At 39.8% G+C, this 22,162-nt stretch overlaps 1 protein-coding gene across 4 annotated transcripts in view; it reads right to left on the bottom strand.

The window, feature by feature from the left end:
- Window positions 1–22,162, bottom strand: part of lrrc7 (leucine rich repeat containing 7) — a 368,217-nt gene that overhangs the window by 103,672 nt on the left and 242,383 nt on the right. For all 4 annotated transcript variants that reach the window (XM_055641900.1, XM_055641899.1, XM_055641901.1 and 1 more), the window contains 3 exons: window positions 17,678–17,767; window positions 9,850–9,906; window positions 6,176–6,239 (listed from right to left, as the gene is read on the bottom strand). In XM_055641900.1, coding sequence (XP_055497875.1) covers window positions 6,176–6,239; window positions 9,850–9,906; window positions 17,678–17,767 — 211 coding nt within the window. The remainder of the gene's footprint in view (window positions 1–6,175; window positions 6,240–9,849; window positions 9,907–17,677; window positions 17,768–22,162) is intronic.

Genomic DNA, 22,162 nt, shown 5'->3' on the forward strand with positions numbered 1-22,162 from the left:
GGAGAGGTGGGATATTGGAATTGGTGGAGAGGTGGAATATTACCCATAGTGTCTAGTACATACTTAAAATTGGAAGGGTTCAAACCTCTGTGGTTTTGCCACATCGACACATGAGAGGTGTTGGATAATTAAATAATGAACTGGAAGACGAGACTCCATAAACATCCCCATCCTAATGATAATCTGGAGTCATAAATGGCAAGTAACATTTGCGTCGCAAATATGTCAAGTAATGATCACTTCCAATAGGATTGAGTCTAAACATTACCATTAACGCAGTAGCATTATTGTCATTTGTATCATTGAATTCCTTACTATCAATATTTTGGGCAGGATCATGACTGACCAGAAATGTAATTGAATTAGGGAATTTATGGCCAGAGGCTGATATTTTGCAGAGGATGATCATCCTCTTCATCTCTTCTATATAAAATCATGAGCGGCATAGACAGGGTGAAAATGTTATATACTAGAGAGTAGAGATTTAAGCTGAGAGGGGAAAAGTTTAAAGGAGATTTCCGAGGCATGTTTCTTTTACACGCAGAGATGAAAAGTCCCTGGATCCCGCTGTCACGTTCCAGAGGCAGACATAGAAGCAGATATACACAAGATATTCACACAAACACATGGATAGGCAGGGAATTGAGGGATATTGATCATGTGCAGGCAGATGCGCATTTTAAATCAGCATCATGGTCAGCATAGATACTGTGGGCCAAAGTATAGTTCTTCCAGTACTATACTGTTCTATGTTTTATGACCCTTTCTAACAACTTTCCAGAAACCACAAATACACACCTCCCTTGCCTGGGCTAGTACAGTTCCAATATTCAGGGTGTTTAACATCCTCCAAAATTAATCAATCCACTTGTTTTGGACCATATCCAGCACTTAAAGTATTCAATCCTTCCACCATTTACAAAACATTTTTGTTTTGGAAAAGACACTGCTGCAAATCATCAAGGCTTCTTTGACATCACCTTGTAAAAGCAGCCTCCAAAGCATGAGATCTACTAGCAAAAAGGTATAACAGCAGCATGGGACAAGGGACACCACTTGTCCAAACTCAAGTTCAATTTACACATTATCCTGATTTGGAAAATATAATGTTTCTTTCAACTTAAGAGTTCAAGATCATGATTATTAGAGAGAGTAAGTCATGATGCAGCTTTATAGGACTTTGGTTAGGCTGCATGTGGAATATTGCCTGCAGTTCTGGTTGCCCCATTACAGGAAGGATGTGAAGGCTTTGGAAAGGGTGCAAATGAAGTTTTCCATAATGATGCCTGGATTAGGGGGTATTATCTACAGGAGGAGTTTTGACAGATTTATTTTATAACCATAACATTATGAGAGGCACAGATAGGATAGATAGTTGGCTCCTTTTCCCCAATATGGAAACATCAAATACTAAAAGGTATAGCAGAGGGGCAAAGATTAAAGGAGATGTGCAAGGCAAGTTTTTTTTTTACACATATGGTGGTTAGTCTTGGAAGGCGTTGCTGGGGTAGTTCAGGAGGCAGATACCATAGTGGCATTTAAGAGACTTTAGGATAGGCACATGTATATGCAGAAAATAGAGGGATATGGATTATGTGCAGGCAGGCAAGAGTTGGACTTGGCATCATGTTTGCCACCGACGTGTGAGCCAAAGGGTCTGTTCCTGTGCTGTACTGTTCTAGGTTCTATGGTGTATATTACTGTGTCAAGCTTCTGATAGTCATGCATAATTCCACTTGGGAAAACCTACAGCACAGGAACTGCATTGATTCAGGAAGGTGTTGCAGCCTTTCTCAACAATGATTAAATAGGAACGTTAAATAATAACCTTGCCAATGACAACCACACTCCATGAATAAATAACATTAAAAAAACAAATCTGTCTGATCTTCATTATAGCTAAATTACCGATTTTCTTTATACTGTATTGGTCCAGGAAAATACTACCAATTTTTCCCTAGCTGAGGTCACTTAAGGTACAATACTGGAATCCAATTCTATCATGTTAATCATAATTCAATTTACTGTATGATGTTTACAACCTAAATTTACTTGTTACCTATATAATTTAATTGTGATACAGAAAATTGTTGTTTATTTGCTAATTAAGCATCTGGAATTCTCATGTGATTCTCTAACAGTGTTAACCAATTTCATAATCTTAAAAAAATATATAAATCTGAATTTGGGTCACAAGATTCCAATGCAATTTTATTCATCTCTCGTCAACGTATAGCAAGAATGCTTACAAGTGGTGGTAGGTTCCAATTCTGTTTCATAAACCTGTATTTCTCCCGTCTATCAATTGTGCAATCAAAATCAATGGGTGAGAAAAGGATAGTTTTCCCATCAGGCCTGGAGTCAGATAGGGTTGCCCATGCCTACTCTGTCTTGTTTGTGTTGTATACAACCCTTTGCGGAAGGGAGGGACAAGAACATGGACACAGCGGTAGAGTTACTGCCTTACTGCGCTAGAGAGCCAGATTTCATCCTGACTATGGGGGCTGTCTGTATGGAGTTTGTACGTTATCCTTGTGACTGTGTGGGTTTTCTCCAGGTGCTCCGGTTTCCTCTCACATACCAAAGATGTGCAGGTTTGTTGTTTAATTGGTTTCTTTAAATTGTCACAATACAATAGACAATAGGTGCAGGAATAGGCCATTCGGCCCTTCGAGCCAGCACCGCCATTCACTGTGATAATGACTTAAGAGGCATTTGAATAGGTATGTTAATGGAGGCTAACTGATTAGTATAACTAGGTATGATGGTCGGCATGGATGGAGTCTGTCAAAGAGCCTGTTTTGATGCTGTACAACACTAGGAGACACAAGTGCGGAAATACATTAAAATTATATTAAAAATCATTAAATACTGCAAAATTTAATTAAATACTGCAAAATGTAATTTAAAAACTTTTATCAGCAACTGAATCGGCCATTTCCCTTGTCATTAATTGAACAGACTAGATTCTTCACTCTCTTATGGCATCAGTCAAAATACAAACTGGGCAGAGATTTGCAAGATTCATCAAGGTCAAGAAAGGCTTCCCAAAGTTAGCTCCTTCAATTATTTAAACACAGATATTTCCATCGCTCATTACTGATGCTAAACATAGAAACTCAATGAAATCAAGTTGGCATTTTAATTGCATGAATATTCTTTTTGAGACATACACTTTTGCCATGGGTCCTATAAAATAATAAATTCCACTCTTTCAAGATTTCAAAGCTATTGTACACCTAAAATAAATGCAGAATAAGCCCTTGTAAATACAAGATGCTGGAGTAACTCGGTGGCTCAGGCAGCATCCGTAGAAGGAGTGGGTAGGCAACATTTTGGGTCGGGACCCTTCTTCAGACCTATTATAGCAGGAGGAAGAAAGTTGGAAAACAAAGGCAATGGCAGGACAAAGCCTGGCAAGTGAAAGGTGAATACTGGTGAGGGAGTGTAATTGGCAGACAGATGGAGTAAGTGACAAGGGCTAGAGATGAAAAGGAGAGAAAAAGCTGTCAGACAAGGACAGAAAAGTAACGTCAGGGCTATATAGGAAGAAGGGGATCTGTTTGTGGGGGGAAAGAGAGGTGGGATAGTGAGAGAAATGGGCGTAGGTAAGAGAGAGGGGGTGGGGGATATTACCTAAAATGGAGAATTCAATGCACATTGACCTCCTCCATTTCCAGAGTGAGACCACATGCAATCTGGAGAAACTGCACCTTGTTTCCCGCTTAGGTAGCTTACAACCCAAAGGCATGAACATTGAATTCTCCAATTTTAAGTAATATATCCCTTGACCCCTCTCTCTTTCCTGTGACCCCACCCACCCAGCGTGCACCCGTTGTCCCCACTATCCTGCCCCTCTTCCTCTCAGGCTCCCTTCCACCTATATCCCTCCCTCTTGCTGTACATTTCATTCCTCATCCCTCTTTATCTGATATCCTGTTGTCTCCCTTTCATCTCTAGCTTTTGTCACTTACTCCACCCATCTCCCAATCAAAAACTTAACCTTATCCACCTATCACTTGCCAGGTTTGGTTCCACCCCCACATCTTTTCTAGCATTCTTCCCCCTACTACAATCAGTCTGAAGAAGGGTCCTGATCCAAAACATCACCTACACATTCCTTGCACAGATGTTGTCCTGATACACTGAGTTACTCCAGCAGTTTGTGCTTTGCTCAAGATTCCAGCATTTGCAGTTCCTTGTGTCTCTAATCCCTTGTAAATAATATTTTTCAAATGTCTTACTGGAGTGAGAAATTAAAATAGCAAGATTGTTGAAACCAAATGCTTTTTTCTTTATTTTCCAGTTCATTAAAAACTCATTCAGCTATTAATGAATAATTATTCCACTATAAAGGTATTGTAAGACTATATCCTGGAATAATTAAATAAGTATTAAACAATTATTTTAATTATATGTCTAACAATACACTAGAGTTGACTCATAAAACTACAAATAAGTAGTTCAGAACAAATTCAGAATAGGGTCACAATGAAATATTTTTTTGGCAAATGTACCTGAATTAAAATTAGTTACAGTGGAAACAACAGACATTTTGGGCAGATTGAAAATGGATACAGTGACAACTAAAATGAAAAGTGCATTTTTGGGCAATGATCATGGAAACATCGAAAAATAGAAAGAGGAAAAACAATTCAACTCGTCAAGCCTATTCCAACATACAATACGATTACAGCTGATTCTCTCTCAATGCCATATCACCATGTTTTCCATAAACCCTTGAATACCTTTTATGTCTAGAAATCTACCTCCACCTTGAATATACATTCAACAACTGGATCTCCAGTTTCATGAAGTAGAGAATTACAAAGGTGCACCACCCACTGGATGAAGTAACTTCCCCTCATCTCAATCCTAAAGGTCACACCTTGTATACCAAGACATGTCCTGGATCAATAGTCACAGAGTTATAGAGTCAGACATAAGTCAGTCAGAAACAGTCCTTTCGACCCTGCTTGTTCATGCTGACCAAGGTGCCCCATTTACACGTCCAAAAGGCCACATATGACCCATATCCCTCTAAACCTCCCCTATCTATGTATCTATCCAAATGTAATTTACATGTTGTTATAGTTTCTGCCTCAACTACCTCCTCTGGCAGATCATTCCAAAAAACCCACCACCCTCTGTATGAAAAGGTTGCCCCTCAGTTTCCTATTAAATCTTTCCCCTCTCTGCTGAAACCTATGTCTTCTGGTTCTTGATTCCCCTACTCTTGATAAAAGACTCTCACCCTCCTATGCTCTAAAGAGTCCAAGCCTCTGGTTATCAGATCGTCTATCAAATATTTGGACCAGTCAAGGAAACCAAAAATAATTAATGATATAAAAGATTAGAGAAACCTGGATCCATTTAAAAAAGCTATGCTTAAAGTGTCATAGACTAGGAAGGTGCAAATGCCAAATCTCTCGTTCCTCATCCTTATCTGTGTTCCCTTTGCTCCTGCCCTTCCACTCTATTCCTTTTCACCCTATATTTTCCTCTGCTATCTCCACTTCTCTCTTGACTTGTCATCTTCTCTCATTGAATTGAATTGAATCCTTTATTTGTCATTCAGACCTTTCGGTCTGAACGAAATGTTGTTGCCTGCAGCCATACATGTAATAATTCCTTGTCATCTCATTCCTTGTCATCTGCTTTGTCGTTATCTCGTTTGATGGTTAACTCTCCAAATACATGATCACAGAAATAAATGTTAAAAGATGGAACCTGTCATGATTTATTTGGTGTCCCCAATTAGATATGAAGTAAGATTGATCCAACATTCCAACCTCCCTCTATAATAATGGAATTCCAGAAGGTTGACTATTTTCACAGAGTCTTACTAGATCATTAATCCACATCTTAAAGTCGTAAATTAATAAAAATCTTCTTTTCTGTTTACTGTTTAATATTATAAAAAGTGTTCCGAACAATTCTATGTCATTCATCCGTGCTGACAGATGAATGACAAGGTAGACAAAAATGCTGGAGAAACTCAACGGGTGAGGGACAGATTAATGACAAGGAATGCTCAGTTAATTAAATGTAAAACAGATATTAGAAGTGATATTACACCTTACAATATTGAATAGATTTTTTATTTATATGAAATTTGCCCAAGTTAACAGTACCTGATCTGATCAACCCAACATTTAAAAACAAACCTTCTTACCAGTTCCATAAATTCATTACTCCCTAGGTCCAATCGATCTATTTGTGTCAGTCTGTGCATTGACCTGTAACAAATACGAATGAAAGGATTCAGTCCCAAATAATTCTTTATGTTATGACATTGATGCAAATCCCCCTTACACCACAGGTAATTAATAACTAACAATATTTGAAAAGAAAATCATCAACTTGTATTTTTGCATTGATTTTCATCTTAGGATATCCTTATGTTCTAGGCAACAACATTGAAGTGGGATTCTAGTTCTAATGGAGGTAAGATTGGCTGTAACTTTGCATGGATGGACCCACCCCAAAAAAAGTGGGATATATTATCAGTTAATCTGGTTTTAGTGAAAGCGAGCAAGAGGTTGGCCAGGTAGGCAAAAAATGTCAACGTGCATCCAATAAACAAGGTAGACACAAATTGCTGGGGTGACTAGGTAGGACAGGCAACATCTCTGGAGAGAAGGAATGGGTGACGTTTCGGGTCGAGACCCTTCTTCAGACCGATAAACAAGGCTTGAGTTCATTCAATCATCATCATTTTCCTTTAGTGAAATAGCAAGAGAAAAATATAAACATTGCACAAACTGGAAATTAGAAATAATAATAGAAAACACTGAACATTTAGAGAAGATGACACTGCACCAATACAATTGTATATTAATTTATTTTCATATAGGCCAGGGTGAGATTGGGACTCAAGGAGGAATGTTGGCAAATGGAAGTTAATTCCAAGAAATTTTAGAACAAGGGAAATAGAACAAAGATAAACATTTATTAATGTACAGTGCATTCACAAGTATTCAGACCCCTTCACTTTTTCCACATTTTGTTACGTTACAGCCTTATTCTAAAATGGATTGAATTTTGTTTTTAATCATCAATCTACACACAATGCCCCATAATAAACAAGTGAAAACAGGTATTTAAACATTTTTGCAAAGTAATTAAAAATAAATAATGGAAATATCACATTTACATAAATATTCAGAACCTTTACTCAGTGCTTTGTTGAGTACTTTGGCAGCGATTACAGCCTCAAGTCTTCTTGGGAATGACAATGCAAGCTTGGCACACCTGCATTTGGGTAATTTCTCCCATTCTTCTCTGCAGATCCTCTCATGCTCTGTCAGGTTGGATGGGGACCATCGATGCACAGCTATTTTCAGGTCCCTCCAGAGATGTTCGATTGGGTTCAAGTCCGGGCTCTGGCTGGGCCACTCAAGGACATTCACAGACTTGTCACAAAGCCACTCCTGTGTTGCCTTGTCTGTGTGGTTAGGGTTGTTGTCCTGTTGGAAGGTGAACCTCCGCCCCAGTCTGTCCAGAATGCTCTGGAGCAGGTATTCATCAAGGATCTACCTGTACTTCGCTACGTTCATCTTACCCTCGATCCTGACTAGTCACCCAGTACCTGCCGCTGAAAAACATCCCCACAGCATGATGCTGCCACCACCATGCTTCACCATAGGTATGGTATTGTCCAGGTGATGAGCTGTGCCAGGTTTCCTCCAGACGTGATGCATTCAGGCCAAAGAGTTCAATCTTGGTTTCATCAGACCAAGGAATCTTGTTTCTCATGCTCTGAGCGTCCTTTGGGTGCTTTTTGGCAAACTCCAAGCGGGCTGTCTTGTGCCTTTTACTGAGGAGTGGCTTTCATCTGGCCACACTAGGTTGGTGAGGTGCTGCAGATATAGTTGTCCTTCTGGAAGGTTCTCCCATCTCCACAGAGGAACTCTGGAGCTCTGTCAGAGTGACCATCGGGTTCTTGGTCACCTCCCTGATCAAGGCCCTTCTCCCCCGATTGCTCAGTTGGGCCGGGCGGCCAACTCTATGAAGAGTCCTGGCTGTTCCAAAGTTCTTCCATTTAAGAATGACGGAGGCCACTGTGTCCCTTTCGGGACCTGCAATGCTGTAGAAATTGTTTTATACCTTTCCCCAGATCTGTGTCTCGACACAATCCTGTCTTGGAGGTCTACAGACAATTCCTTTGTCTTCATGAATTGGTTTATGTTCTGACATGTACTGTCAACTGTGGGACCTTATATAGACAGGCGTGTGTCTTTCAAAATCATGTCCAATCAATTTAATTTACCACTGGTGGATTCCAATCAAGTTGTAGAAACATCTCAAGGATAATCAATGGAAACAGGATGAACCTAAGCTCAATTTTGAATGTCAGCTCAAAGGGTCTGAATACTTAAGTAAATGTGATATTTCAGTTATTTTGTTTTAATTACTTTGCAAACATTTCTAAACACCTGTTTTTGCTTCTTCATTCTGGGATATTATGTGTAGATTGATGATTTTAAAAAAATGAGTAATCAATTTTTAAATAAGGCGGTAATGTAACAAAATTGGAAAAAGTAAAGGGGTCTGAATACTTTCTGAATACACTGCATATTGCTGCTTTTAAACCTATGATAGAAAAGTCAATAGAGGAATTGAAGATGCTTAGGCTTGGTTCTCTCTGAAAACATGTTTTATTTCAAACTTTTTTAATTTCTGATGAAAGGTCTTGAACCTGAAATCTAAAGTTTGTTTCTCTTTTGACAGATGTTGCTTGACCTCTGGTGTATTTTCAACATCTGTTTTTTTTTGTTTTCTGCTTACCAAAGTTATATCTTGAAAAGCGCTATACAAATAAAATGTATTATTATTATATCTGAAGATGACAGACTTCCAAGAACCTTACTAGGTGTACCCAGGTATAATTCTAGTTAATGGAATTAGCTTCAAATTTAATTGGAGTTCTTGAAATTACAATCAGTCAAAACATTGCCTTGATGGCAAGGTCAGACATTCTACTCTAACCTCTGGAATTCAGAACTTGTTGTTTGGATCAAGGCGTTGCAGTGGTCTGAAACTGAAGGATCCTGTGAGAATCTAAATAGCATCGCTACATATCACTCGATAGTATTAACAATACTTTGCTAATGAATACGAACAACAGATTAAGCAGTAATAGGATTTGTCCTGTATTCTACAGTTATATCTGACCGTTGTACTCTATTGTTAGATGCTGGTATTCAAGCTGCTGAAGGGAGGAGTTCTGTAATATGTAAAATCAGCATTATGGTCGTTAGACCATTTTTTATATTGCTTGGAGAAAATTGAATTTGCTAACTAATGACTTTTATGATAGCTTACACTTCAAGAAGAGATTAATATGGAATAGCCATCAAGTATTTTACGTTGAAGATAGCTGTAAAAGCTTTAGCTTTTTTGGTTCATACTTTCATGCTAGCTCCGACTATCATTGAGGATGCCGATTTCTTGATAAGTAATGAAAAAAAGATGAGCAGATGTAGTTCTGAATGGCACTGGGGGCAGTGAGCAACTGAGGGTGTGAGAATCACTGAAGGAAATAATTGGAAAGCAACATGATAGATCGAAGGTTTGCAGTGATCCTAAAATATGCTGAGGTGGAAAAATTGAGGAGATCGTAACTTCATATAATGACTCAGCAGGAGAGATTGTGAGATGGGCTAGCCCAATAAATATTCACTTTACCACTTTATTTCCTGTTGGAAATAACAGGACTTCCAAGAATACAATACCTTCAGTGACCCAATCAACGAGCGTTGATATCAGTGGTCTAAACTTGCAGTTTATATTCTGATTTGATTAGTTTGATATCAGCATAGTAACTTTACATTTATATATACGTACTTTGGTAGAGTTTTCAGATGATTTTCTCTTAGCTCCAGAATGCGCAACTTGGTAAGTCTGAAAAATACAAAAACAAAAGTACTTCCGGAGCTGATGAAGTAATTAAGCAACAGTGGTACCTCCGTTGTACTCACAGATAGAACATTGGATTGACACATTGAACAGTTAGTCGATGAACCCATATGAGCATGTATATAATATGAACTAGCTGTCAGAAAATGATAAGAGAAGATTGGAGTAAAAAAATACCTTTCTATCTGTTACCATATTATAGTAAAATTCAAGATAAAGCGTATGATTGCATAAAACAGAGAGTATTCAACTTTATTTGAGGTAAATAGGGAAAGTACACTGGAGAATATTGTTAGGAAAGTATATACAAATATTAATAATATTTACAAATATATACATAATACAGAATAAAAGTGACTGCATTTCAACAGCACAAGATGTTGTGGTGTCATGATTGATTATGGCAAAATGTTACCGGATTAGCACCCAGAGTTTTGGACCATTGACCCAGAGACTCAAGTTCACATTCAGGCATGTGGTCTCAACTAAGACAGCTGGAGAATTTGAATTTAAGTAAATCAATATACCTTGACCTTATTTTTTTAAATGTTCGATAACATAACAATTATTGTATTGTCATTAAACACCCATCTGTTTAACAAAGTCTTCCAGGAAAGGACGTCTTACATCCTTATTTATGGGCCTGTCACACTTTGGCGATTTTTCAGCGGACTGCCGGCGACTGTCAAGTTGCCGGCAGTCGCCTGAAAAACCGGGAACTGGAACGGCGACTGTCAGAGTGGAACACACATATATAAAAATACACAGAAATACATATATAAAAAATACTAATATAATAGATGTATGGAGATCTGCTAATCCAGTTGGAAGGGAATACTCGTTTTACTCTTCGGTACATAAAACTTATTCAAGAATTGATTATTTTTTAGTGGATATGAAATTAATGCCATATACAAACAACCCAACATATCACATTAGTAGTATCTCAGATCACTCTCCGTTGACATTTTCAGTAAAATTTGAGGGAATTCCGGGTAAAAAAATTTTTTGGAGGTTTAATACACATATTTTAAATGACGTGCAAGGCTATCAATATTTAAAACAACAAATGAAACTTTTTTTCGTTACAAATGATATACCAGGTACTTTGCCTTCTTTATTATGGGAAACTTTTAAGGCATTTATGAGAGGAATTATAATTTCATATCAAAGTTTTCAAAATACAAAGAATAAGACAGAACAAATGTTGTTAGAACAAGAAATCAGGGAGTTAGAGTTAGATAATGCTAAAGATTCCACGACAGATAAACACAATAAGATAATATTACTGAAATTTAAACTTAATCGAATTTTATCAGCAAGAGTAATAAGACTATTCCAAATTACAAAACAGGATCATTTTGAGTTTGGTGACAAACCACATAAGCTTTTAGCTCGCCAATTGAAAAAACGAGAAAATGAAAATGCTATAACCAAAATTAAATCAGAGAAAGGTGAATTACTAATACTACCTAAAGATATTAATAATAGATTTGCTCAATTTTACCAAAAATTATATACATATAAAATTAAAATAGAACATGGTAAAATATTTTTTTTTCTAGATAACTGTAATCTTCCAATACTGGACCTTCCCGTTTTTGCCACCAAAATGGATAACCTCACATTTATCCACATTATACTGCATCTGCCAAACATTTGCCCACTCACCCAGCCTATCCAAGTCACCTTGCAATCTCCTAGCATCCTCCTTACAGCTAACACTGCCCCCCAGCTTAGTGTCATCCGCAAACTTGGAGATATTGCCTTCAATTCCCTCATCCAGATCATTAATATATATTGTAAATAGCTGGGGTCCCAGCACTGAGCCTTGCGGTACCCCACTAGTCACTGTCTGCCATGTGAAAAGGACCCGTTTGCTCCTACTCTTTGCTTCCTGTTTGCCAGCCAGTTCTCTATCCACATCAATACTGAACCCCCAATGCCTTGTGCTTTAAGTTTGTATACTAATCTCTTATGTGGGACCTTGTCGAAAGCCTTCTGGAAGTCCAGATACACCACATCCACTGGTTCTCCCCTATCCACGCTACTAGTTACATCCTCGAAAAATTCTATAAGATTCGTCAGACATGATTTACCTTTCGTAAATCCATGCTGACTTTGTCCAATGATTTCACCACTTTCCAAATGTGCTGCTATCCCATCTTAAATAACTGACTCTAGCAGTTTCCCCACTACCGATGTTAGACTAACTGGTCTGTAATTCCCCATTTTCTCTCTCCCTCCCTTCTTAAAAAGTGGGGTTACGTTTGCTACCCGCCAATCTTCAGGAACTACTCCAGAATCTAAAGAGTTTTGAAAGATTATTACTAATGCATCCACTATTTCTGGAGCTACTTCCTTAAGTACTCTGGGATGCAGCCTATCTGGCCCTGGGGATTTATCGGCCTTTAATCCATTCAATTTACCCAACACCACTTCCCGGCTAACCTGGATTTCACTCAATTCCTCCAACTCCTTTGACCCGTGGTCCCCTGCTATTTCCGGCAAATTATTTATGTCTTCCTTAGTGAAGACGGAACCAAAGTAGTTATTCAATTGGTCCGCCATATCCTTGTTCCCCATGATCAACTCACCTATTTCTGACTGCAAGGGACCTACATTTGTTTTAACTAATCTCTTTCTTTTCACATATCTATAAAAACTTTTGCAGTCAGTTTTTATGTTCCCTGCCAGTTTTCTTTCATAATCTATTTTCCCTTCCCTAATTAAGCCCTTTGTCCTCCTCTGCTGGTCTTTGAATTTCTCCCAGTCCTCCGGTATGCTGCTTTTTCTGGCTAATTTGTACGCATCATCCTTCGCTTTGATACTATCCCTGATTTCCCTTGTTATCCATGGATGTACTACCTTCCCTGATTTATTCTTTTGCCAAACTGGTATGAACAATTTTTGTAGTTCATCCATGCAGCCTTTAAATGTCTTCCATTGCATATCCACCGTCAACCCTTTTAGAATTAATTGCCAGTCAATCTTGGCCAATTCACGTCTCATACCCTCAAAGTTACCTTTCTTTAAGTTCAGAACCATTGTTTCTGAATTAACAATGTCACTCTCCATCCTAATGAAGAACTCAACCATATTATGGTCACTCTTGCCCAAGGGGGCACGTACAACAAGATTGCTAACTAACCCTTCCTCATTACTCAATACCCAGTCTAAAATAGCCTGCTCTCTCGTTGGTTCCTCTACATGTTGATTTAGATAACTATCCCGCATACATTCCAAGAAATCCCCTTCCTCAGCACCCCTGCCAATTTGATTCACACAATCTATATGTAGATTGAAGTCACCCATTATAACCGTTTTGCCTTTGTCGCACGCATTTCTAATTTCCTGTTTGATACCATCTCCAACTTCACTACTACTGTTAGGTGGCCTGTACACAACACCCACCAGCGTTTACTGCCCCTTAGTGTTTCGCAGCTCTACCCATACCGATTCCACATCCTCCAAACTAATGTCCTTCCTTTCCATTACATTAATCCCCTCTCTAATCAGTAACACTACCCCACCTCCTTTTCCTTTCTGTCTATCCCTCCTGAATATTGAATGTCCCTGGATGTTCAGCTCCTAACCTTGGTCACCCTGGAGCCATGTCTCTGTGATCCCATCTATATCATAGTCATTAATAGCTATCTGCACATTCAACTCATCCACCTTATTACGAATGCTCCTTGCATTGAGACACAAAGCCGTCAGGCTTGTTTTTACAACACTCTTACCCCTTATACAATTATGTTGAAAAGTGGCCCTTTTTGATTTTTGCCCTGGTTTTGTCTGCCTGCCACTTTTACTTTTCACCTTGCTACCTATTTCTTCTACCCTCATTTTACACCCCTCAGTCTCTACGCTCACACATTTAAGAAACCCTTTCCCTTTAACTCCATCCTCCACTATCCCATTCAACACCCCACCCCCCTTATTCAGTTTGAAGCCACCCATGTAGCAGTGGCAAACCTGCCTGCCAGAATGCTGGTCCCACACCTGTAAGATTTAATCCGTCCCTTTTGTACAGTTCCCCCTTACCCCAAAACAGATCCCAGTGATCTAAGAATCTAAATCCCTGCCCCGTGCACCAGTTCCTCAGCCACACGTTCAGGTCCCGTATCTCCCTGTTCCTGCTCTCGGCCAGCACCAGGAACTGGAAGCAAACCGGAGATAACAACCCTGGAGGTCCTGCTTTTCAACATTTTTCTGAGCTCTCTAAAGTCACGCTGCAGAATATTCATCCCCTTTTTTCCGACATCGTTTGTGCCGACATGCACTACCATTCAATTAATGTTCAATTATTGTAAGACATAATCTAATTCAATTTAAAATTGTACATAGATTATATTATTCAAAAACAAGATTGAACAAATTTTATCCAAATATATCCGCCACTTGTGATAAATGTCTAGCCCAAAATGCAACTATAACACACTCCTTAGTTTCCTGCATAAAACTTTATAGATTTTGGAATGATATTTTTTAAATATTTACAAAATTATTCAAGACAAGAATGGAACCTAATACTGAAATGATTATATTTGGCGTAATGGAAGATGGGAATAAATTGAACACATCTCAAAATCTATTCATTAACTATGGTTTCATAATAGCAAAAAAATTAATACTTAAATTTTGGAAGGGTACATCAATACCAACGCTTAAAATGTGGATTGCAAGTATGTTGGACACAGCTCATCTTGAGGAAATGCGATTCCTCCTAATGGATAAATCAGACCAATTCATAATGAGTTGGTCTCCATTCGTCGTTTTTTTGGAATCATATGGTGCAACACAATTGTAAAAAATAACTGTTTCAGGACTGGACGAGGGTTGGTCAAGATTATAAATAATGATCTCCTTTTTTTATTTTATTTTCTTTTTTCTATTTTCTCTTTCTCAACTTTCTTCATTTATTCGTTTTCTTTCTTCACACACTATTTTATAAAAAAAAAAATTTAAAAAAACCCAAAAAAACGAGGTCATGTAAAAAAAAAAAAAAAAGTGGAACACACACACACACACAAACACATCGCTTCCTTCACCAGCCCGTGTGAAATTTTTAGCACTCCACCCGCTTGCACTGTCTAAAATAATTCACACGGTGCAAAGCCAAGGTGAAACAGACACACAACGTGATGAACAGGAAGATTGGTGCTGTAAAAAGATGGCTAAAGCACAGTGCACGGCAAATCCTTTAAAAAAAGGGGGGAGAAGGAGTGGAGACAACTTTTAAAAAGCCAGAGATACGGCTGTGAAGCTCGGTGGACATTTAACAATACCGGTTGGTTATCCTTGGTTCTGAAAACTACTGCTAACCCTTTTTTCCCCAATGGGCCAATGAAATTCACCAGTCAGCACTGGTTCCAACCTACGGGAACCTCTGAGAACATTCGACCTCCTGGCAATCCACTAGGACCTCCTGCCGACCCACCTAGGGCTCCATAGCGGCTTCATTCTAGTCGCCGCTAACTTTTCAACATGTTGAAAAATTCACGGCGACGATAATGAGGCTGCAACTCGTTCCCAGAATGCAGGAACTACTCACGACCATGAAGGCGACCACCCGCGAACATATGGCAACCATGTGGCGACTGCATAGTCTCCTGCAGTTGCCTAAAAAGCCCATTAGTGCGCTTTTTTGTAATTTCAGATCACCATTGTGGCTGACACTTTACTGCATCCACTGTTCACAGTGGATAATAGATGCCGACACCCATGAACAATAACAAAAGTTGTCAAACAAGATGCTTTTATCATTAATACCAGGTTGCTCTCTCGTTTACAAAACAGATACATACTACTGGAAAAAAAGGATAGGGGATAGAGGAGGGGAAAGCCTGTTGTGGACAATTTGCAATAATTTTGTAACAATTTAAGAACAAAAATCTGTTTATAAAATGTTAAACTAAAGAGAGTACAACAGACCAAAATGAATGTATAGGCAACAAAAGAAATTGGTCAGGAGCATAAAATAGAAAATGCTGGATCAGCGATAGCTATTAAAAGAAATGCCAAGCACCAATATATTTACAGCAACCTGGGGGAAAAATACTACTGATATTTTTAAAAATCACAAACATGAAAGAACATCAGCTGAATACAAAATTCATCCTTTCTTGTGTTCACATAAAAGATCATTGGGAATATCCCCGACATGAAATTTGTGAACCAGATTTTCTTACGAATGGTAGTTCGATGAAACTACCAGTCACCAGCCCTGGGATCAGATTATTTCCATTATTTTCTTAAATATTCAAGAGTGATTATTTGTAATGTGCACTGGATATATACTGAAATAATGAAATTTCTACTTCCTGTAGCTTTCCATATTTTAGATGCAACAACAATTAATATGCAGTAAATTATTAGTTACTAGACTAAGTGGAACCCATTGGGTTCCAGTCACATGGGAGGCCTGATCCCCCAATGCAACCCATTCCCCAATGCAATATTCCACCACTCACCCGTTCCCCCAACGCATCCCGTTCCCGCAAAACAATATTCCACCATTCACCCATAGCCCCTAACTGCGTAGGTGCGGCTCACTTCCCCTCATCCCCCAGCACTCCCCCCCCCCCCCTCCTCTTCATGTGTGAGAGGGGAGTAGCGGAGGGGGAGGAGGGGGATGGTGGGGGGGGGGGGGGGGGGGGGGGGGGGGGGGGGGGGGGGGGGGGGGGGGGTGGTTGTGTGGGGGGGGGTGTGGGCAAGGGAGGGTTGTGGGGGGGGGGGGTGTGTGGGGGCAGGGGGTGTGTGGGCAGGGTGTGTGGGGGTGGGGGGGGGTGAGGGGTGTGTGGGAAGGGGGGGTTTGTGGGTGGGTGGGGCAGTGGGGCAGGGGAGCTTTTGGGGGGGGGGGGGTGTGGGGGGCAGAGAGGGGTTGTGGGGAAGGGGGGTGTGTGGGGGGGGGAGATGGGAGGGGGAGGAGAAGAGAGCTCGGAGAAAAGACAGGGAAAAGCCATGGGGGAGAGGAGGGTATCACGGGGAGGGGGGCAGGCGAGGGGGACCAGAAGGGAAGGGGCTAGAGTTGGCGGCACGATGGGGACTCACAGCTGACGCTGGTCACTGGCCGTTCTCCTCCGCCAGGATCAGAGTCACTGCTTTCCGTTTGGCGACATCTCCGACTCCGCCACGTGCCACTTCCCGTCCCTCCGAAAATTGTGTCCAGTTGGAGACCTACGCCAACCATCCGCAGCATCCCTCAGCTCCTGCCATGGTGCAGGAAGGGGCGGACCATCCAAGGGAGTGACAGAAGACATCAATTCGCGCGGCGCTGACTGGCAGGAGAGGAGATCGATCTGCACACGCGCGTTTTTTTAAGATTTTTATACCACGCTAACTTTTACAATATACCACCAATAGGAATGAAACTTGTTGCACTCACAGCACAGGAGAACAGTGAGTGAGCAGGTGGCAAATCGTAGCAGTATCGACTACCATTTATGCGCAAATAGAAAAACCTCGCAAACCGGAAGAGCACAAGATTAGAGTCCTAGTCTCTTCCTATAACTGAGTCCTTCTAGTCCCTGCAACATCCCTGTAACTGTGTAGTACGAGCTATGTATTATACATAATACTTTGTGGGTTATGCATGATTTCACAAAAAGCTCGGGAAGTGCACAGATTCAGTCACAGCTTTCTTTTCAAATGTTTCCTCACATCCACTTCCATTTTCAACAACATCCATTGTTTCCTTTTTATATACTTTCTGATGTAATCATCCATTTTATAAAACAAAATAATTCATTACCTTCCAAAATTAGCTGGAAGAAATTCCAGAAATGCATCATTTAAGTAGAGCTGCATTAAATTCAACAGTTGGGTGAATCCATCCGGAAGTCTGAAATGATTGGAAAAAATTATTAATACTGTAAAACTATCTCAGTAAGATAAAAAAAATGCATGATTTTTAACTTTTTACTGCCTTTGCAAAATTTAAACAGAGCTCATGCTGTGTTTTATTGCTTCAAAATATTCTATTAAGTGGCCAGAACCAACCTTTACTTAACAAATCCTTGCTGATTAATCAGTAGATTTCTAATTTTTACAGTTCAGACTTTCCTATCCTAAATTGATCAGGTGCTCCTCACATTCTCCAAGTGCAAAAAAAAACCTAACTATTTCTGATCATTTGTTCAGCCACTGAATTAAAGCAAGACTCGGCATCACAGAAAGGAGCTTTTTACCCACAAGGAGAACTGGTTGGAAAAGGAACAAAACACATTAGCTTTAATTTCCCGATCTCTGTAAGTGGTGTTTCCAATTGAGTGTGAAGGAGTGCTCAATTACATTTACAGAGTGCATACATATTGTGATGATTTAGCTTTTTAATAATTTCTAGGGATTTTGCAGGGGGATTTTAACACTAGGTAAAAAGCATTTACCAATATCTGAATCAATATTACAGACATAAAATAATTTACATGTAAAGAAAAGTTGATTTGCCCAGAAATTGAGTGCTGCCTCCAAATGCATTTAGTTTTGCAGCAGGTCTGCTTAGTTCATGTCCAAAACTGAGAAATCGAGTGGACCATAAGTCTGTGAATACTGAAAAGTATTTCTTTGATCTGTTCGAGTCTTGCAGAACGTGGAGTGGAAAATAGGTAGGTCCAGTACTAGAGTTGGTAGTGAGGGGGGGGAGGTGAGCAGCTCATAGAGCAGGACAGGTCTTGTTGAAACAAGGCTTATAGCTGATGTCAAAGCTGATTTCCACATGAATGGTCTGCAGCTAGCATTGCCAAGCATACATCATTGAAAATATGATGTCAAGTGTATTGTATTCGCCCATCATTGCACAAATTATTATAATTTTCAGGAAGCCTTTGATTTATTACATCCATTTTTCATTGAAAATTAGGTGACATGGCGAACAAAAATATGGTGTTACACTATCCAAATTCTGGACTCTGATTTATCTCCTGATTAGAAAATAAACACAATGTAAATTGGTGGTATTTTCTGCGTTCTTCGGAAGGAGTGGGACAAATGGGGTGAAAATTGATAAACACCTGTCATGTTATGAATTTAAGATCAAAAAGGAGAATTTCATCCCATCTACTGCAGAACTCTACATTCCCCACACACAACTCTCAACAATGTGTTTTAATGCCATTGAAGGATCTTCAAAGACAAATGTAGGTTAGAAACACTGGGTACAAAATTGGACTGTGACCAAAAACAAGCAAAGAGATCACAATGCAATACTGTCTTAATTTGCAACCATTTGATATGGTATGGCAAAGCAAGCTATTTGTGCCCTCTGCATGCAGTTAACACTAGGCTACTTTTCATAAAGGGGAAATGCTCTATTATCATACGACGTGGTAGAATTAGCTGAGAAAGAGAATTTGACTTGCCTGTAAACATGTGCCACAATGGAGAAAAATGCATGGTCAATAATTTGCATACATGTCATAATTTAGGTTTTAGTTTTAGTTTTGGAAATACAGCGTGGAAACTGGTCCTTTGCCCCATAGAGTCCACACTGACCATCAATCACCCTACACACTTGGGACAATTTACCGAAGCTAATTAACCTACAAACCTGCACGTATTTGGAATGTGGGAGAAAATCTACGCAGTCACAGGAAGAACGTACTAATTCCATACAGACAGCACCGTAGTCAGGATCATACCTGTCTCTCCAGTACTGTAGAGCAACAAATCTATTGCTGCCTGTCCCGCTGAGTTACTCCAGCATTTTGTGTCTACCTTTGATTTAGACCAGCATCTACAGTTCTTTCTTACACAATGTAACTTAAGACTTCATTGTGCATATTCAACAACACCAGCAGTGATTGGTGCCTTTGCTCTGCACATAGTATACCTACCCAAGAAACCTCCTGACAGTACAGGCCCACTATACATTTTTAATTTAGCACCAAATAGATTTTGTTTATTTTGAAAAATGTACAACCTATCAGTGTCGATGGTTTGTTTTATATGTGATAGAGCTAACGATAAACCTGCCAGAAAAAGATCCATTAATACTTTCATAGAAAATGAACAGGGAGGAAATTTAGAAATTTGTGCGTGATCTGGAACTAGAACGAGACACTGATCTTGACAGAGCATGAAGATGAACAAAAATTTGAAAGTGATCTGGTTTTAGAGATCCATTTAGACCTGGAACTAGATTTAGCCTTTGATCTGGACCTTGACAGAATGAGATGCACGCTTTGATTTCGACTTAATCAATGTCCTATTTCCCATCCATTTCTTCACCTCTGCCTTTTTCAACATTTGGCTTTCTCGTCTCTAACTCATTTTCCTTTTATTCTGATCTCGACTTAGATCTAGATTGTTCTTTGGCACCTTTTATTTTCCTGATTTTACTATTACTCGTAGTCTTGCTGTCACGTCTGTTACATCTTGGTAGAGGAACTGTAGGGAAGTATTGGATCTTCAGAGAAACCAAAGGCAAGGACCTAGGAGATCGTCTCTCACCTCACTAAACATACCTAACATTCTATTCAACCTTGAAGGAAATATCAACTGACTATATTGCAACATATTCTCTAATATACACCTTACTCTCTTGCAGGACTAACTGGTGTACAGACCAGTGACAGCAGCAAGTAACTGACAGCAGACAGGTATCCCCTTTATCTTCTAATGAACATACTTCTTATATAATAGTTGTTACAGATTCTGTGAAGAGAAAAAGATTAGTTAAAACAAATGTTGGTCCCTTGCAGTCAGAAACGGGTGAATTGATCATGGGGAACAAGGACATGGCAGACCAATTGAATAACTACTTTGGTTCTGTCTTCACTAAGGAAGACATAAATAATCTGCTGGAAATAGCAGGGGACTGGGGGTCAAATGAGATGGGGGAACTGAGTGAAATCCAGGTTAGCCGGGAAGTGGTGTTAGGTAAATTGAATGGATTAAAGGCCGATAAATCTCCAGGGCCAGATAGGCTGCATCCCAGAGTACTTAAGGAAGTAGCCCCAGAAATAGTGGATGCATTAGTGATAATTTTTCAAAACTCTTTAGATTCTGGAGTAGTTCCTGAGGATTGGAGGGTAGCTAATGTAACCCCACTTTTTAAAAAGGGAGGGAGAGAGAAAACAGGGAATTACAGACCAATTAGTCTAACGTCGGTAGTGGGGAAACTGCTAGAATCAGTTATTAAAGATGGGATAGCAGCACATTTGGAAAGTGGTGAAATCATTGGACAAAGTCAGCATGGATTTATGAAAGGTAAATCATGTCTGACGAATCTTATAGAATTTTTCGAGGATGTAACTAGTAGAGTGGATAAGGGAGAACCAGTGGGTGTGTTATATCTGGACTTTCAGAAGGCATTCGACAAGGTCCCACATAAGAGATTAGTATACAAACTTAAAGCACATGGTATTGGGGGTTCAGTATTGATGTGGATAGAGAACTGATTGTCAGACAGAAAGCAAAGAGTAGGAGTGAACGGGTCCTTTTCACAATGGCAGGCAGTGACTAGTGGGGTACCGCAAGGCTCAGTCTGGGACCCCAGCTATTTACGATATATATTAATGATTTGGATGAGGGAATTGAATGCAACATCTCCAAGTTTGCGGATGACACGAAGCTGGGGGGCAGTGTTAGCTGTGAGGAGGATGCTAGGAGGCTGCAAGGTGACTTGGATGGGTTGGGTGAGTGGGCAAATGCATGGCAGATGCAGTATAATGTGGATAAATGTGAGGTTATCCACTTTGGTGGCAAAAACAGGAAAGTAGATTATTATCTGAATTGTGGCCGATTAGGAAAGGGGGAGATGCAACGAGACCTGGGTGTCATGGTACATCAGTCATTAAAAGTAGGCATGCAGGTGCAGCAGGCAGTGAAGAAGGCGAATGGTATGTTAGCATTCATAGCAAAAGGATTTAAGTATAGGAGCAGGGAGGTTCTACTGCAGTTGCACTTGGTGAGACCACACCTGGAGTATTGCGTACAGTTTTGGTCTCCTAATCTGAGGAAAGACATTCTTGCCATAGAGGGAGTACAGAGAAGGTTCACCAGACTGATTCCTGGGATGTCAGGACTTTCATATGAAGAAAGACTGGATAGACTCGGTTTGTACTCGCTAGAATTTAGAAGATTGAGGGGGGATCTTATAGAAACGTACAAAATTCTTAAGGGGTTGGACAGGCTAGATGCAGGAAGATTGTTCCCGATGTTGGGGAAGTCCAGAACAAGGAGTCATAGTTTAAGGATAAGGGGGAAATCATTTAGGACCGAGATGAGGAAAACTTTT

The sequence above is a fragment of the Leucoraja erinacea genome, chromosome 10, assembly GCF_028641065.1.
Source record: "Leucoraja erinacea ecotype New England chromosome 10, Leri_hhj_1, whole genome shotgun sequence".
NCBI lineage: Eukaryota > Metazoa > Chordata > Chondrichthyes > Rajiformes > Rajidae > Leucoraja > Leucoraja erinaceus.